This window comes from Neodiprion virginianus, chromosome 2, assembly GCF_021901495.1.
Source record: "Neodiprion virginianus isolate iyNeoVirg1 chromosome 2, iyNeoVirg1.1, whole genome shotgun sequence".
In the NCBI taxonomy this organism is placed as follows: Eukaryota; Metazoa; Arthropoda; class Insecta; order Hymenoptera; family Diprionidae; genus Neodiprion; species Neodiprion virginianus.
Window position 1 is genome coordinate 29,337,693 of NC_060878.1, and position 19,924 is coordinate 29,357,616.

The following is a 19,924-nucleotide window of genomic DNA, read 5'->3' on the forward strand; positions in this document are numbered from 1 at the left end:
TTGCCAATCATCCTATGTTTTTTTTTTTTTTCACATCATTTTTGTTTGCGCCGTTCATTCGAACCCACAATCAGGACTGATTTGCGGTTTTAGGCCATTCGCACGGGGAAATTCTCTACAAGGCACTAGGCGGGTCACACGCAAAGTCTGTGGTTAAATTCGTTATGTTGTTTGGCCAATGCCCACCTCGTACAAGTGTATTAAATATCTACATGCATTCATCTTTAAGTATAATGATGATTTACTCAATTGACACGAATTAGGAACACGAATACGTCGCATGTATAATGTGTCTACGTATGTTCGTGTATTGCATAATCGAGAGAGCATTCTTCAGTTATTTGAACATTGACGAAGAATTGATGTGTCGTTACACGTTTAAAGGATAATACATGTAATGTGATTGGCGTACGAGGTGCACGTTTTTCACGTCAGCATAGTCGTTTAGTGATCGAGATCGGCATTATAAATATATACATACATACCATACACCTATATGTACCTATCGATAATTATTACATCTATAAGTCGCATTGACTAAATTAATATTGAGATTTTTAATTTTAACGAAAGTTGAAGTAAGAAAAAATATAATTTTCTTAAAGTTAAAGATTCGAGCTTTAAAGCCCTGTTATACATATATGTAGTTAATCAAGCAATACGTTATATTTAGATTTATATACGATTATCACCACTCATGCTCATACAATTAGTATATAATGATATATGTTTGTATGTTTTTTAAATTCTTTTCATCTCTCTCACCTCTGGTCTCTCTTGACTATATCTCCTTTTTCTTTGTATAATTTCAAAGAGACTCATTTACTCGTATTACATGTTCATGCGTGTACATACGCGTTAATTGACGTTTACGGCAGACTGAATTAGCTAAATTTTCAAACCTCGTGCATTCCATTTGTTTCTCGCTTCCTCGCTGAATACCTCTGCCCATATGTATTGTGCATATACCTATACGTATGCTTAATATTTCCCTATTCCACGACTTCATTGGCACGTATTTCATTCGGACTAATACAGAATATAGTCAAAGAAGGACATAGGTGGGGGTCAAAGCTTAGAAGGGTCAACATTTCAAACGGTCGATGTTCCGAAATTTCAAACATGCGAAAGTAAAATAACGAAAGATGAACAGTTCGAAATCCTGATTTACGTTATTTTATTTTCACTTCTTTGAAGTTTCGATGTATCGGCTATTCGAAATACCGACCCGTCTAAGTTTTGACCCCCACCCACCCAGATACGTTAGGTCAATACGGGCTACATTCATACACTTTTTCGATAGTAAGTTGTAACGTTAAATGCCACGAATACAGATCCTCCCGAGAATTGCTACTTAAATCGATAGCCCCGTTAATCAGTTCGGTACACATACTGCCAAATTATTTACCCTACGGGTAAAATGGATCGTGCTTTATCTAATGCAACTATAATTCGTATACGATATTATATAATTATACATTTCTGTATGTGCATTTATACATACCCTTGTGATGTGCTCACGTTAATACGCCAACCTAAATCGAGTGATATTTTGATCCCAGCATCTAACCTACATCTCGCAAATATTTTCATGTTTTTTCAACAGTCTTTTTTTTCTTTTTTTCTTTTTTTTTCCCTTCTTTCTCCAGTCTTGATATTTATCGTTTGTTTTCCCAAGTTTTCTTTTCAACGAAGTAAGAAAATATTCCTTGTTGTACTCAGAATTTCGTTACTCCAACGATGCGCATAGACGCGAAGTATCATGTATACGATTTACCGGATTGGAAAACATCTCATTTTCAAAGTCATTGATACCTGCGTATCGAATAAAAAATTTTTCCAATATCAACCAAACTTACTACCGGTTCAATCCGATAATCTTTTGACGTACGCACGGCAGTATTGTCTTCGGTGTTGAATTTCTGGGCACACGGTGAGTCGGGAGTCCGGAAAGGCCCCGCACGTAGGTGTAGGAAACTGGGCTTCTCAGTATGCTCTTTCGTGATTTTTTCGCGTGTTTTTTCCCCTTCGTTTCGCGCAACGATACCTTGAGGGTCCGGAAGGCCCTGCGGAGTGTGTCGATGGTCGAGGATTGCTTCGTCGTCGAATCGCTGTCGCTCCTGCGATCGTCGAAGGAACTCGATGAGTGCGGTGAGGACTGATCGTAGTCGGTGGAATCTTGGTCGTCACTCGGGCTCCAGGATCTCGATGATTTACTGCTGTGCCTGTCCCTGTTGCAGCTTCCGAAACTGCGGGGCAGCCGCTCCTGCGAGTAGGACGTTGCGGAATGGCCGCGTAGCTTCAGGTAATTGTGACGACGCGGTGATCTTTCGCCTCCGCAAATACGCTCACCGCTTCCGCTGCTTCCGCTGTTGTTGCATCCGCTGTCCGTGCTGCATTCGTCGATGAATTCCGAGCGCCGGTTGTGCTTTCGGGAAACTCGACTCCTCGCGTTCGTCAGCCTCGTCGATTCCTCCATTGCCGTTGGCGAAGATGCCGGATGAACAACAATCGTTGGTAGCGATTTGTGCCAGTCGGGTAATCCCGGGTTTACCAAAACAACGTGATTCCTTGGGATATCCAGGTGTGCGAGTCGATGTCCAGGCGATGTCTCGTCGTTCCTTTTCGAACGCTCGTCCAAGTATTTTTTCACCCTGCACTCTCTGTACACTGAAGTACGGTTCAATGCTTCTTGGGGTTTGTTTTTTATATTATACGCCGATGTCGTTTCACGCTGCTCCGGTCAACTTATGTGTAATCAACAACACAGTAAACACTCGGCCGGGAGATCGATTGTTTCTTATTTAATGAGCATAATTTTTTGCGTCATATTTATGACAACTGTGACTCGGTTTGCGTCGGTGCTTTTGGCCTCGCAGTCGCTTGGCACCGAGTGCAGGTAGACTGAGATTTTGAGGGATGCTGCGCGTTACTTATACCTTCCGTCGACGAACCCCGTGCGCAAGCGTCGGCATCCACGTGAGGAACGGCACCGACGCTGATGCCAACCCCCGTGTTCGATGATGATGCTCTATAGACAAGCCGGTTATGAATATCCGGGCGGTCGTAAGCCGTTACCCACGTCAAGCCTTTGCCCGATGTATTATTAATATTCATCCGAGTATTGGATTGCATTGGAAGATCCGAGAAGAGAGGATTAATAAACTATCGCGCTATCGGTGGGGCTCCATCCGGTGGTCCATTCAAAATTGATCACCGTACAATGGAAATAGTCGAGGGGCTACTTACTTGGAAATCAAATTAACGATTCCAATTCATTGTCATTGACTTTCAGATTTCTGTGCGATTTTTTATGATTTCCGGATCGCAGGACAGAACCACAGGAAATCATGAGAAATCACTTGGTAAACTGATAATCAACGAAAGCACGAGATAAGATGAAAATCAATAGAACTTCACTCAAGTGAAACTACATATTTGGCGCTGACTGCCGCAAGACTTAATTATTATCAGAATTTTCATGGTTTCCAACGCTTGCCCCGTGACTCATCAACGTTGTCATGTGATTTCAAGCGATTCGCTATGATTTTCAATTATTTAAATCATCTCAATTGATTCATTATTGTTATTGCAAAGAACATTCCGGTTACTCAAGTTCCTTTTATTCAAAATTTGATCTCAGAGTTTCTCAATAAGCAGCTTTGTCGAAATTTCACAGTTGGCCAGTTGCTACAATCATCAAATTAAGGTCCTTACATGCTTATACTGTCACGAATTTTATTTTACACGCAGCCGAGAAGTCACTGTTTAGCGCTCTCTAAATTTAAATTAGTGAAAATTCACCAATTTCCGGTTATAAGTATACTACTGAAAAAATCAGTGCATGTATACTTACGATTCAGTGAATTTTCATGGATATTTCACTGACTGTCGGTCTATATACGCTGATTTTTTCCAGCGGTATACATATAACTCACTCATATTTCTAGAGCTTTCGAACAATTTTGTGACTTTTATCTAGGGTATCCGGTAATCATGGAATTCTTTCGAATCTGTGTCTAAAAACTCATATAAAAGTTTAATCGAATTTTCGAAGTATCTTCGAGATGAATTGAAATCTCAACAATGATACAGAACGGTTTCTTCGAATGTTAACTACGGCTTGCACGCTTTCAAATTTATTTAATCCTGTATCTATGAGAAAATTCGACACATATTCTGAGGTGATGTGTATGCTTTCGCTACGATATCGAGGACTCGAAATTTCTCAAACTTAATCAACGTTCATTCAGTACCAACGTTCTCATATCCGAAATATACATTCTATCGCAGTTCTGCTAATCAGTACCCACACATATAAATATCTTGCTTGGTTTGGCTGTCTCAGGTGTGTTATGGCAACTTGGATGTGCCAAAGGGCAATATCACCAGAGTCAAGAAATCCCGAGAGATCGGACGTTTGATGTTTAGATGGGTTATCGATCCTCAGATTCTTGGAACGTGGACAAGTCCGATTCACGAATTCAAAACCGATTACACGCTACCGAGATTCGCATGGTTCGGTGAAGTTTGACTGGACTCGAAGCATATCAATTTACAGGTTGGGGGCACGAGCCCATCTTTCTCGGGTCATGACCGATCATGTTTGCTTGTTCATTATCTGGAATTGATCGCGTAATTATATCCTCTTCGCGGGTTGTACAACCTCAGGGAGTTTTGGCAGACTATGTTGTAGATATACTATCAATGACGACTAAAATATCTGAGCTGTTTAATTTCGCTAAATAAGGAGGCATGGCGTCTGTCTGAGTACACCATAGAGTACACAACGGCATGCCAAAGAAACGCAAAACGAAATTGTTTTCGGAAAAGTCCCGAAAGTTCCGGCGACGAATCAGCGGAACGAGACCCTTGTGCCGCCTTGTTTGAGCTTGTTACTCACCGTTTCATTTAGAAAGGGAATATCTGGTGTATTTTTGGTCAAGCGTGCTCGAAATGTGAGTTCTAGACGTCTTAATTGTCCAGATAAAGCGTCGAATGACGATGAGAAATCGGAACATTCGTAGTCTAGGAGAAGTTGTTGTACTTAATACATTTTCCATTAAAATTGAAGAGTCCACTCATCGCTGGTATAAAACAAAAAACACTTCAAAGCTGCTCAATCTCCATAGTAAAAAGTTTAAAGTCGTGAGACCAAAGCTGATTTTGGACGGAAGGTCGAGATATCTTTATTGGGGGTTAATCTGGTTCTAGTTTAGTTCTAATCGATTCTGGATTATTTTAAATAACTGGCATGCAGACCTCGCTTAGATGTACAAAGAGGCAGGAGATAGGGTACCTAGTTTTTACTCCTACCGGTTCGCCCCTTTCTGTGGGAGAAACACGCGTCTTCTTTCACACGTAAGAGTCTTTAGAATTCTTCTCATGGTTCGTGGTATTGGTTTAGCTAGCTTATTGTTAGCGAGGACTTCGGAGTTTTCCTTCGCAAAACATCGTAAATTGACAATACATGATTTTCTACTCTTTCTCAAGTAACTCGCTGCTTTTGCCACTCAGAATGTCAAAGCGTGAAGAAGTCCTTGGACCTTCTAAGGTATCAGTGGGAACGAACAACTTACGTTGTATAGTAATTATTTCCCACGTTTGTGAAAACGACCTTTCATCGCTGCAATACGTTTATTATCGATTGACGACGATTTTGTCTAATTGTATTACATTTGAATCTCGTGAAACAGCATAAAGCTTCTTTTGAGTGACTCGGATTCTTACTTTCTAACTCGTCGACGCTTTCCTTTGAGATACGAAATAAGAAACAACAAATTTGAGACCGGGAAATTTGAGAAGTGGCGCATGATTGGCGAGCGTGTAATTTCTCATTTTTTTTTTTTTTTTTGCCTCTCAAAGTTAAAATGGAGAAGCGTTAATAATTGCAAGGGTGACTGTAGTGACGATAATTTGATTTCGAATATATCATGGCCAATACGAATAGCGCGTGGTTAGTATTTTCTGACTTTGTTCGGAGCGAGGCTTGAAATACTTAAGTAAGAATTATACGGCGAAATAAACTTGGTAGTCTTCGATTTACACGCGGATACAAGTTTCTCGTAGTAGACTTCGATCGAATGACGAAATATCGAAAGTCGTTTCATTACGACGCGAATTGGTATGCTACGCAAGGAACCAATAGAATTCAGTATGCTCCGCAATTGGTTTAGAAGATTGGTTGACAAAAAAAAAAAAATTACCAGTACCTATCAAACGTATTGTCCGACTAATTTGTTAACAATTGATTTCATATTTTTTCGCTAATATGTAGAAAATAAATTGTTCCACTTTAAGGGTATCACGATTTTCTCAGTAAAAATTTTATTCTTATTACGGAAAGAGAAACAAAAAAAACGACTTGGAACCCGAATTACCAAATTCCAATTCAACGAATAAAAATGTATTAAAAAATTAATGGTTGTCTTTATCATTCGAGACGACACCGGGACAAAAAAGTTCAGGTGCCAAGAACATCGTGGATGCAGTAATAACGCCTAGACACTTCGGTTTCGTGCGAACTCTATATTGAGGCGATGAACTCAAGGGTCAAGCTTTTTATCCTAGCGTCGAGTATCTTCTGCAACATCTTCTTTGAATTATATCAACGAGAGTAAAAGTCTCCCCGTGCGAGTTGCTGACGTAGATAACACTCCGCCTACAGCATGATACAACAGTCTGCGACATTTTGGTGATGAAACTATTCACTGCACCTTTGTCAAATAAATGGTTTCAAGTTTCTATCCTTGAGGCTGATAAATTTGTTGCAAACAATGTAAATGAAAGTTCAGGAAATAACACACATGGGCAATTTCGTACATGGAAATATTCTGATGTAATAAAATGTACTATTTATTTCTATTCGATTGACATTGAATTTGCTGATAGACCTGCAGATACGGTAGGATAAGCGATATAAACGTCTTTGACAAATAATTTTGACGTATCCGGTAGGACGGTAGATTTTTTTATCATCGCCAGGACCAAGAACTTTATTGGCACTGTATAACGCATCTGAATAAATAATGCTTCAAGCAGAACAAAATTTGGACCGAAGGTTTATTTTCGCGGAAAAAACATGTCGAGACATTTACGCGACCGGACAAATACGCATTTAAAATTTAGATAACTTCATCTAACAACGGGTTAATTGACAACTATTAATTTGAGGGGAAATAATGGATATTTTCTCAACCTTGATGAAAGTAAGTGGGCCGTCAGAGTGTGCGGAATGAAAACGTGCCTGTGACGCAGGGCTGTTGAAAACTTTTGGCCGCGGTACAAAGTTACAGGTAGTAGTTGTTGTAGAAAGACTTCAAGCCGTTGTTCATGTCGGTGTTGAGTTTACCTCCGAGTGGGTAGATGGGGGGAAGCTAAAGAGAAAGGGGGAAGTCTGTCCGTGGTATCATGCACGTTGCAAAATTCTGAGCCACGTGTTTTGACACGGGTTCTGTGGCAGGTAACTAAAGGTACGTTCCTGTGCACTTATGACGAACTTGTCGTATAATACTTACGGTGACATTGCATGGATGCGCATCAGAAGGATCCCTAATTATATGCAACTGGGGGTACACAGCAATATTCGTACTTTCGGCTACTTAATTTCGGTAATTTCGGAATTATTTTTGTTTCGGACCGAGAACAAGTTAGCCGGCATGGAAAAAGGCATTAATGAATATCACGTGACCAGATATGTACCATGAATTGCCTGTAATTAGGTATCCTTACGGGGGCATGAACGTAATTTCACGGTGCGTGACGACCAACACAATTTTATTTTTGTTCCATCAGGCTTTGAGTACCCGTGAAAGGTCCATCGAAAAAGATAATCGCGTACACAAATTTTCTCGTATTATTTATAAGTAAGATAGTTGTTTGTACAAGAGTAAACATCGATTGGTGGAAATTTAAGAATAAACATTAGACTCGGCATGGTGAGTTTTGAAACTGATTCACATGTAAACGTCGAGCTGTAAGTTGTCATGAAAGTTTCGCGGCTTCGCAATTCTGACGACTATAATTTGCGGACAATTTTTATCATCGCTTTAACCCTCACTTTTTTAATTCTTTCATAAATCGTAAAATCACGTACATTATAACCTTTTGTTTACGACAACCGGACAGTTGAGGAATATTTCGAATCGCATTGCTTTTCCTCTTTCCCTTTCTTCTCCGTTTTACTTATCCAAAGGAAGACTCGGGTTTTGCCTGGTTATATATTATCCACCGCTTCAGATGTTTCTATGACACGTAATGAAAACGTGGGGCAAACCACCGTGCCAATCCCATTAGCGATCGCACGGTTAAACTCTATTTTCGCGGGTGGTTAGCGTTCACGCTCCACCCGAAGGTGTATTGGCAGTTTGCACGTACCGGCCACTTTTGAAAATAGATTAAAGGTTCGAAATATCGGTAAAAAAGCTCGCGTAACTGTTCCACGTCGAGATAACTTATCTATGGTTTCTCATATGCTCGTTTCTCCCGTACGGTTTTCGTTAATGCAACCGCCTTCGCCCTTTCAGGTAGGAGCGTGAACAAAGATAGAAGTTCTTCGCTCTATTTGCTACGGGAGATTTCGAGGCTGCAACAGCCAGGCGCGTGACGATTGTGTAATATCTGCAGGTGTCACATCATCGACACTCGTCGATTATCAATTGACGCGAACAATCTGAAAGACAATCGTGAGCTCATTTTACATGCACGTTTTACCAGACTCGATATCGCGCGTACAAATTTAAATTGGAATTTATTTCTAACCACTTTTCCAGTATAAATTCTGCGGCGAGTAATATGGAAAATTTCTTGTATACCGACGAGGAATAGAAGAAGGATGAGATCGTAGACGGAGTAAGAGAAACACGAAAATCGATTGCTTAGAAATCGTCTCTTCGACGATTTTTCGATTATTTAATCGTGCCTTTGGCCGGATCGCAACGCATCGCTGTAATGATCAATGAAGATCAGTGAACAGTCAAGTTTCCGGGATTCGAATCGATATCATAAGGTACGAGGCAGCTTTGCGTAATAACAAATCCACTGTGATTGGTCCTCGGAGAGCCGATGCAGCCGAATCGTCGCCACATTGATCAGTTGTTCACATTGTACCAAGTTTGCAGACTAATCGATCAAGCTTCACCGGATCAAGGAACTCCGGCTATCCCAGGATTAAGATCCGGCGTAAAAAACACGCCTTCGTGTCAGCCCCGATAACTTCCACCTTGATTCGAATACAACACTTGCGAGAGAACGGAAGAGATTTCCATATGTCTGTCCTGTATATACATAAATATTATATACATATAACGAGAGTGCGAGCGATTTCTCATGGGGTTATTGTCTTACACTAGTTTTTCCCGCACCGAAGAAATAAAAATTATTTCAGACGTTAGCCCATGAAGGTTGCGGTTTGAAAGTACCGCGTGACCTTCGCCTTGTTCTGGCTTCGTTTTTCGATCTGGTTTATCTCGTGCGTGTGCTCGCTATACGCCGTGCATTTTATACTCACGCCCGCACCGAGCGACAAACGCGTATTGCAAAAACAAGATTTTCATGCTCCTTCGATCGTCGCGTCGCTTTTGCTCTCTCCCCTTGTGTCTACCCTCGATATTAATGCCTTTCAATTATACAAATTTTTTTTCTTCATCTTTCATATTGCTGCAGGCCTGCGTTTACGCCACGCGATATTTACCAACAACCGCCACCGTAACCCAACCTTGAATCTTGAGTGACTTCGTTGAAAAATGGTAGGACCTGTATCGTGCCTTAATCAGGGTGCTCGATCTTGTATGCAAATTTCACGGTTATAGTCCAGAATTGCAGCTGAATATATGAGGCACAAAACGATAAGGACGTGGCAAGTATTTTCATATCCTAGTACCCTTCCGTGTATTCCTCTTCAATTACACAGTATCCGCAATGAGGGAAATAGGATGTATTTTTCTTTGTGGCAATATGCTAAGAATTTTCCATATCTGCGTGAGAAAATGGTTGAATTCGATTCGGTACGGTTCTCAGTATTCCTGCCAGGTCCTCAATCTGCGAACAAATTCACGGAGCTTGCGGCAGGCCAAAGAGTAAGCTAAGTTTTGTACGAATTTGAGCAATCAGGGTTGGCTTTCGTGACATGTATTTTGGATCTCTGAGCATCCGTGGAACATAGCGGGCAATTTTCTTTGTTTTCGGCATGTGATCCATCCTCCACTCTCCTTGGGCTTCTATGTGTACACGTAATACGTGCAATGTATATTGCCGTGTACTTATCGCGTGTTTAACTACTCGAGAGTAATTTCACCGCTCGTCTTCCATTTATATTTCACGACCCCAGACCTGAGCTTATGTCGCATATCACAGAGCTGTTCAGTCCGCCTCGAACGAAATGTAGGAAGTGTAATTATACCGAGTGTTTCTAGAGGCTGAAAGACGGACCATGCCACGGCCTTGGCTGCTATATTTCTATTTCTTTCCCGCTCTATATATTCGTTCTGTCCTCTTTTTCTAAAATTTTTTGCTCCATTCAGCGGATTGGCATTTTTATTCGTTCTTTTTAGGATTTGTGTACAATACGAACGCACGTATAACGCGTTGATTCTTATTTTACTATCGTTCACCTGAACGCGTATCAGCACAATCGTCTTTCGACCTCTTCTCCCGTCGAACGAAGCGACGACGTTGTTGCTCACCGATAGTTGTTTAAGGCTCGATCCACGAGTGCCTCGAAGAACTGGATCCAAAGCGCGGGAGCAGATCCGGATCCATTATATATTATACTTGTACTATAATATTATACGTATCAGGACTAATTTGCATCTGACAAGTCGTCAACGATTTATTCAAGACTCGCGGGCTGCCTAAATCGGACCTCGCTGCTTTTTGTCACCGCAACGAGTAACGATCGTAGCTTTGATTATTATTACATCAAACATTATTGTTACTTCAGAGAGGGATAAGATTTATGGGAGCAGCATTCTAGGCGTTAGCACTATTCCAGATGTATGGGTATTTCTAATTCATCGAACGATATTATCACACCGGATTAACCTTCGCTTGCACTTAAGCGCGGCCCCGTGCGATTTGAATATTGCTCAAACTTGTTATCCCGCAGGATTAAGTTCGAGGGGATTAATCAGATTTAATGTGAAAAATTAGAGGTAGAACCATCTGGTTAAAAATATAAGTTAAAACCGTTCAACGCAACGAGCGAATTACGAAAGATTAATTTTCAAACATGCGATAGTTCGGTTTTTGCAAATGTACGATAGATGTTTGGTATGGTTGAGTAACACGGACTGGCAATATCTCAAATCGACTGAAAAATGGCCCAGTTGACTTTTAGCGATTAAATTCCGTGCGTACTCTTATCGATTATCAACGCTAAACAAATTTACGACAGGGTATTACATTTTATAAATAGCGCTACAATCACCGACGAAATTTACAGTAATTCAGAATTAATCTTACGATATTCTTTTCTAACGAGAGGCTTAATTATCAAGTTGAAATTGGAGAAGGAAAGATGGAGTTGTTTTCTGGAGTGGCCAGCGCATTTTCTCGGTAATATTTTGTTCTCGATGCTTGTATACCTCGTTGATATTTGGTTATCGTATTACCCGGCAGGCGGTCATTAACGAGCCGAGACTATCAGACAAAATCTTACCCTCCTTCATCAGCCTGAAGTTCGGAGAAAAACATTTTCACGAGTGAATATAGAGTTGGTATAACGTCGTTCGGTTTCACGTAATTCTTTAAGACGAGCGTTATCGATAATTCATTAGAAACCGAGCGTTGGGATAATCGGTTCATTTTAAAACGTTGAAAGGTATCGGAAGATAAGATGAAATATTCAACGAACATCTGTGTTTCAAGCTTAACATAATTATACGATAAATTAATTTTGAAAAAACGGTGAAAATTTTTTCAACATTACACAGGCCTGCTGATGACAGATGATAATATGCATCACACCGTGTGTAGTTGGCTTACCAGAGCCAAAATAATCTCACCACACGTGCAGTTCGATGCTCGTACGGCGAAGTGACGAGATTGACATCGTGCAGCAGCATATGCGGAAATACATATGTGCCGGTTATTCACGTCGATTTATATGATGCATGTGTCGATTCTACACGGCTGAAGCGTAATTGGTATTCTAATTGGGTTAGATGATTACCGTGATAACAATAGGACAGGTTACAATTATTGTAATATACACGTAATAGACTTATGTCCGTGTTGCAAAGTGAATAATAGACCAAAACTCATCCCCTTCTCAACTGTAACGCAGTCGACACGACATTTGTTAATTAATGTCATATATAACCTGAGTGAAGTAGTTATAATTTGCGGGGGCCGCAAGAGGAGCTCGCGTTTATCACCTCGTGCTCACATTCTAATTAAGGATGAATGGACCGAACCGTAAACGTTTGGAAAATCTTTGATAGTATCATTTGTACAGCCAACGACGGTGAACACTAATAAGACAACTGTTTTTTTTTTTTTTGTCGAATCATTTCTATTATACAGTAGAGGTGTTCTTTCACTTATGGTCGTGGGGAGATTTTTTAAACTGTTTTTCCTTTTTTCCTAAATTAGATTTCGACGTCGCGAGACCCATTTATTCTTAAACTAAAATAATAAGTGGTAATCTTATGTGCTTGCGCACGTTTCACAGCTATTTTTATTTTGTCATTATTGTCGCGCTTACAATATGCTCGGGAAGTTGAGGTCTTCAAGAAAATTTACTTACTGATAGGATATGCTCTCTCTTATTATTGAAACTGTACGTATATACCTGTATTATCAGACACGCGGAGAACGATTTGAAAAAAATCTCTTGCTAAATTATTTTTTAAGCATAAAAGTTTGAGAATCACTTTCGTTTATTTTAATGATCGAACATCATCAGATTGAATAACCGGATTGATGCAAACGTCACATTATTCTCGCTGTGATTTAAAAGCGAGGTCAAAAGCAGTGGTTGAAGTTACGAGACGTGGTCGCGATCGATTGCTATGCAGAACGAATAGTGCACCCTGGAAATTTCAATCGTTTAGGATTCCGTGCGCGATTTTGTATCGGATCGCGGACCGTTTTTGACAGTGATTTTTCGAAACACCGCAGGAATTGCGGAATCGGATGAACGTATAAAAAATGTCTTGCACGTTTTATTTTAATGCCATGTACCATGTACAGTAACTGGCAAGGAAAAAATAGGAATTATAGATGGGTGATGCAATTATTGTCAATAGTAATTCCCAGATTCTCTTTTATGTACTACAAAAATGTCTTATTTTTCTATTACCTACTGCAAACCAAAGAAAACGTAGGCTTACAAGGCTGCCGGAGAAGCGTTAAAGAATACAGATTCGTCGAAGCAATTACTACGTGACACTGATTCTACAGATGCATTGCAGGATAACGGCAATCTCTGACGCACGTATGAAAACACTGCTACGTATATAATTCACACGGTGGTTAATAATATGATGAATTTCACCACGGACTAGCAGAAATATCGGATTACTAGATGGTTTCGGTGAAGTGACCGATGGCATGAGACGTTTCTCCAATAGCAAAGGTTGTTGTGTCATTCGTTTATTAATCTCGCTGCCACAATATGTGTATATTCTTTTCAATACGGCGCTGTGCGATTACGTATTAACCTCGTTGAGTCTAAATTTTGTAAGGGTATTCAGTTATTGTTCAAATAATCGTCATTCTCGGCAAAACAAGCAATAAATGGGTCTGACGGGCATTGTCTCTCTGGCTTACAATTAATTAATTAATCAACATTATGTTTCTGACAAATATACGCATCTGCCCGGATAAGTTATGAGCTTGCCGAAATTTGAAAAGCTCAACTCTTAGGCACACTGTTGATCGGACAATTAGGATTTCAATTTCACAGAGTATAAAGACTGCGGCGGTACTTTATTCCAGTGTTCATAATCATGATGACGCAGAGTCGTCGACTGATCAGAATGAATAATCGAGAATTTAAACGATGGTTATTCAGTCCGCAGTGAACACCAGGGAAAATCGTCGTGTTATGATAATAATAATCCTGAAGAATTAAAATTTATTTGGTAATTTTTATGTAAAAATATAACGCAGCTTTTATATTAGCGAGTTCAACATGCATCGACTTTTAATTAAAATCTCTGAACCAGGTGGAAAAGAAAATACAAAAAATGGCAGTGACTCCTCTATGGAAACATAATAGCTACTCTAGGAACGAAATGTATTGATACATCGGAAGGACGGATCCGGAGCTGTGAATCAGAGTGGGAGGAGTTCTATCAACCTCGTTATCCTGGTACGTCTATTGGGAATCGTAACGCTTATGTTAAGCTAATTATTATGGACTCGTCGAGTTCGGAGTCGAGTAAAAACACGTTGAAGCAAACAAATTACGTCACAAACGTTACCAACATGTAATAATTGTATTTTCTAAAATTGACGGACTTAAGTTTGTTGAAAAAATATTTTTCCAACATGGCATGGCAAAAATGGAATGAATCTGAGAATAGGAATGAAAAAGCCTGCACGATCGCAATAAATATTATATATACATAAATGGGACCATAATAATGTATTATTTTTTTCATTGCAAACGTTCGCCTCCGTGAAAAATATTTCAATACCTACTGCTTATAAAAATACATCGCGAATGATTATTTAGTTTGTGAAAATGTTAAATGGATAGCAATTCGTTGAAATCGGGTGAAAAACATAAGTTACAGGTACTATTGGCATTGAACAAATAAAATTAAGGTAAATCGTTTCAATTGACTTCGACTGCACTCCTCAACCGTTATTACGACCTATCTGAAAATAATCGCACAGTGAGATCTGCCTGTCTCTTCACCGTACGAGTAGCTAGGTGGCCAGATCCTATATCGGCGGACTTTTATCGTCGTAACTGATTGTGGGTTTACAGGTACGACCTATAGTAGTTCTTATCGCAGTTGCGCAACCCGACTGTACCGCATGTATACACCTGTATGTAATGCTATTAACGTAATTAATCCCGAATTAACGACTCTAACACCGTATTGACTTTGGACGTAACTTGGAATTTCTATCCCCTGCAACATCACGATCCGCAAGATTAGCAGTCTCTTCTCTAACGATAAGTTACAAGATATACCGGCTTAATAATCGATCATACCGGGCTGTACAGATAATCACACAATACGACACAGAGTGCAGACGAGTCTGCAAAGAGACGCAGCTTGTCTTCGATTAATTGAAGTATACAAATGAAATTCCGCTTGGTAAATCCCCCCTTTGGAGCACATCTCTTTATCATGAGATAATGAATCAACGCTGATACTTCTAATTACATGTATTGCGTACGGCCGATTATAGTCGTCAATAATCTAGTGCACTCGACATTCTATATCGACGAAGCTCATCTTTGATGACGTTACGTAAATGTCTATAGAACCTCTGCAGAGCTCGAAGGCGTATACAGGGTTAATCATCGAATAGTCTTACTCTGTCATAGTGTACAAGTGATTTTTCACACTAGTGTATAAATAATCTTATTCACTGCAAACGTATAATGCATGACGGTACAAATCATCCGTAGGCATCAATTTATGGGGTTATACCTAGTCAGCAGGTTGGAAGAATGCGACTTTTCAAGGATTTTTTATAAGGAGACATTTCCATTTATTAATATAAAAATTTATATATATATATATATATATATGTATATATATATATTGGCGTAATATTGAAATTCGTTCTGATATTTTTCATTTGTAAAAATAATGTTTTTTAAAGCTGCTATATAGCCAATCTCTGGGAGCACCTCTGAAAAGAAGCGTCTTGCGGTGAGCGAGATATCTCTGGACTGGATCATCCGAAATGAAAAAACAAAAAGGATTCAGTTAATACAAGGTATTATCTGGTCTTTCATCGAAGGAATAATAAAAATATTAATTTTTCAGAAAACAGCGGTTTCTCGAAAAAAATAATTTGATTTTCCATTAAAATTTTCGCCTTAATCTATTTATGAAATGGAAAATATTTATCGGTAAAAAAAAAACCTTCGATCAAGGACTAAAAAATATATTCATAAAGCTTGCGTAAGAATTTGAGACCGATTGGTTCAGCCCTTTCCGAGAAATCTTGCCGATCGACTTTGAAAACATAGTTTTGAGAAAACGGGTTAAAAATTTCACAAGCACTTTCAAACGCTCCGAGGCGGCTTTGCAAATGCGCGCGTAACTTCGAGAATATTTGTCAGATCGACATGAAATTTTCTGTTCGTATGTACTTGAATGTGTGTACATTGCGAAAATGAAATTGAAAAAAAATGAATCTTTGAAAAATCCCGAGTAGGTACAACCCGTTATCGCGTTTGAAAAATTGGTCGGTTCACCCATTTCATAAAAATTTTCGGGTGGGTAGAAGAGGACACAGATAAAGACATACGTTGATTCGTGTCATTACATATGTCATCCCAGTGAGAGATCCTGGTACTGGAATAAATATGAGAGATGGGAAACAGGTTCTGAAAAATACATAGCTGAATAAGTAAGCGAACATAATCATCAATAAATAACAACACGGGTCCGATTCGAGTTTGTATCCTGTTTCATAACTGTCGAACATCTGGATCCTGAAAGTGGTTTGTCCGATATTGTCTCGAGTCGGTTTCGCCATGTATTTTTTCCATTTACACCCACGTCGCGGGGACTGAAAAAGCGTGTAGAAATTTACACAAGGTGAATATCATTTCCAACGTATGATGGATTATTTTTGAGTCGAGATATGTTGCAGGTGCAGAGTTGTACGACAAAATTACACAGGTATGCACGATGCGGCGGTAAAGATGAATGAGTTAAAGTGCCGGAATTAGTTACGCAAACGCAGTTTTCGGAGTTGATTAGAACGATTCCTTCACAAATGTCACGCTTGGTGTTGACCTTCGTGTTCATGTCTGTTATGTCGTATGATGGTTTGCATTTACCGGGGAAATGAGAAAACTTTTGATTATAATACAAAGTGTATGTCTCGTAGTCACTTAGCGTTTCCGCTCGCCCCCGTATCTTCATCCTCTGCAGACAATCCTTTTCATACGCCCACTGCGTTCTCGTATAGAAGTTACGTAAATCTGTAAACTTTGCGATAAGGGTAGCTTCCTTGTGTACCGTGAGTACTGCGTATGATTTCAATTCTATCGAACACCGAGGCAACTACTCTGCATTCATCTCTGCAGGCTTGGTGCCCACAAGAATCCGGTTCAAGCTTATATTTCCATTATGTTTATCGCGGGCTCAAAGCCAGAGACAAAATTATTGGACGAAAAAAAAGAATAAAATAATAATTAAGTCAGTTGAAAAGAAATCCACCGTTGTTGTCCCGTCAACTCGCTACCGAATGAGCAATTTTAGATCGAGGCGTGCGCGTGAGTGGGAAGCATAATGCGCTTTTTAACTTTCGATTGCAATTCTGACGGTAGATATGGCATTCGTTGCGAGAACGTACGTCATTTTGAACGACCGTACGTAAAATGTTGAAAATGACGTATATATTGTTTGAAATGAACTGATAGCAGTCAATCTAACTTCTGGCATATTTGTTCGGTTAAATACGATTTATGCTGCATTTTCATCGAACGGCACACGATGATTCCGAAGTTGTCCAAGGGTAATTGGGAGTTATTTTTGTTTTGAGAATCTCACTTATTCATATTTATCTCAGCGTTCCGTAAAAGGTTAAAGGCGTCGCGCAGTCAACTTGTGAAATTTTATTTAGCGAATGTAATATCTACAACGCGACGCTTACATTTCTTTGATTTAGGAGGGTAGAAGAAGCGCTTCTTATTAGTGCAAAGGTTGTATACTTATTAATCCTTCTTGTGTGCTTATTACCTAAAACAGTTTGTCTTAATAGAAAAATCATTTGCCTTCATTTCTTGAGATCTTCCGTATATTCCAAAACTAGTATACAAAAATAGGTACACCTACACGGTGAGACGAATAAGAGCAGAATTTACTCAGAACTGCAGGAAAAGCGAGACACGTCAAGGGTCTTGGTAGAAAAATACCCATTTCAATATATTTTTTACTATAAATTTCGCAGATTTTGCTTTGCAGACAGTGATTTCCACTGTTTCTAGAGTAAATTCTGCACTTTGCAGAATACGTTTTACCAAAAAACCTGATGCGTCCCTTTCTTCCTGCAATTTTGAATAAAATCCGTTTTTTTATTCCCTCTCTGTAAAACCTCGCAGCTTAACATTTTTTGCAAAAACTTTTAACCCAGCCTTCTCCGACAGTTTACGGTTTTTGTTTTTTCTTCGTAGAACAGGTCGCAGAGGCGTTTGATCGAATGGGTTCTTTTTTATCAGCAACGGCGTTCCATCTCCGAAAAATAAATCTCTGCTCTTTTACGAGGCGAATATGCCTCGTTGAAATACACAGAGGAGCTGGTTATTTGCAACGAGTCCGACGTGTCTCGAACCCCCCCTGCAGGTTTGCTCGTTCAAGTGCGTGCGATCGTGCGTGATGGTAACGGAGGTGGACGAGTACGATGTTTTTTCAAGGACACGGACAAGGCGTGGTTTGGCGTTTGCCAATTGCCGGGTGTTTGCCGCTGGTTTCGCCGCTGCTCCAGAGGACTATAAAAGCGGTCGTTCATCGGTAGCAAAGCATACTCGTTCAATCGCAACCGGTAGACTACCACACCGCAAACTTCAACATGTTCAAGCTGGTGAGTAATACACGATATATTGGTCAATTCGATAACCCGATTTGCTTTGACTGAAGATTGCCGAAGATACACTTTTTGAGTAGAATAGAAGGCACCGAGGGTGCGGAGATAACGGCAGTGCCCTAAATCTGCCGACTCGCTTACTGGGATCACAATGTTAATTTAGTCGGTGACAGTAGGAATCGTCTTCAGCAATTTCTAGTCGGCGGCCAAAGATAGTTTCTTTCCTAGTATCGCACGTTTTAGTGGATGCGCACCATAAGGTCCACTCTGAGTAAATACGCTGTTCACATTTGTTAGCACGTGGTTAATGCGAAGCTCGGAACTGCGCAAAGTGGAATTGTACCCTAAATCGCGAATAATCATGAGTCCTCTAATGCGCATCCACAAAAGCGCATAGTACTGGAATAAGTGGGCGCTTTCCTCTGACGTCAATTTCCTCACACATCGACACCGAGTGATTTCATTAGTCCGATCTCACGGAAAAGGACTATGTAAAAATCGATCATTGTGCGTCTGGTGTCAGGAAATTCACGTAAAAGAGAAACGTCTAACTATATTTAAGTAACGGTATTCTCTTTTTCAGTTCGTTCTCGCCGCCCTCGTGGCCGTCGCTGCCGCTGCCCCAGCTCCGGGTTTGGTATCAGCTCCAGTCGTGTCGGCATATTCCGCTCCCGCGGTCGTCGGCGCCGTTCCTGTGGCTAGTCCCTATTCCGCACTGCCGGCCTACAGCGGCTATGCGTCTCCTCTGGCATACTCTGCCTACTCTGCCTACTCTCCGTACGCCTACAGGTCTGCCTACGTCAGCCCTCTCAGTTACTACTAGTAAGAGAAGAAAACGAGGAGTGTGAAGAATTGTTGACGAAACGAGCATGACTAACCTGCGTGTAACGCATTTCAAAAATTTTGGATAATGTAACGCATTTAAGTAACAACGGCAAATAAAATGAAAAAAAAATATCACTTATAACGGTGCGTGTATTCGTTTGAGAGAATGATTTAATTTACCTAAGATCTGAATGCGCGCGGTTCCTGATTGAACTGATTGTTGGCGACTAGCTCTATTCTCACCGTGAAATATCGGAATGAAACAAGTTTTCTCGTCCAACTGTTCTGGGCAGTCGTCCGATCTCGAGGCCTGAGAAAGGGTCATTTCTGGCGAATTTTTTTTTCTTTTACAGCGAGAGAAACTGAAAAA

At 40.1% G+C, this 19,924-nt stretch overlaps 2 protein-coding genes across 2 annotated transcripts; one reads left to right on the forward strand and one right to left on the reverse strand.

The window, feature by feature from the left end:
- Positions 1-361: 361 nt before the first annotated feature.
- Positions 362-2,887, reverse strand: LOC124296993 (uncharacterized). Its single transcript, XM_046747530.1, has one exon. It carries the CDS (start codon positions 2,477-2,479, stop codon positions 1,859-1,861), a length of 621 nt encoding a protein of 206 aa, XP_046603486.1. The 5' UTR covers positions 2,480-2,887; the 3' UTR covers positions 362-1,858.
- A 15,688-nt stretch (positions 2,888-18,575) lies between these two features.
- On the forward strand, positions 18,576-19,693 carry LOC124296998 (neuropeptide-like 4). Its single transcript, XM_046747535.1, has 2 exons — positions 18,576-18,726; positions 19,313-19,693. Exons 1-2 carry the CDS (start codon positions 18,715-18,717, stop codon positions 19,550-19,552), a joined length of 252 nt encoding a protein of 83 aa, XP_046603491.1. The 5' UTR covers positions 18,576-18,714; the 3' UTR covers positions 19,553-19,693.
- The last annotated feature ends 231 nt before the right edge of the window (positions 19,694-19,924 follow it).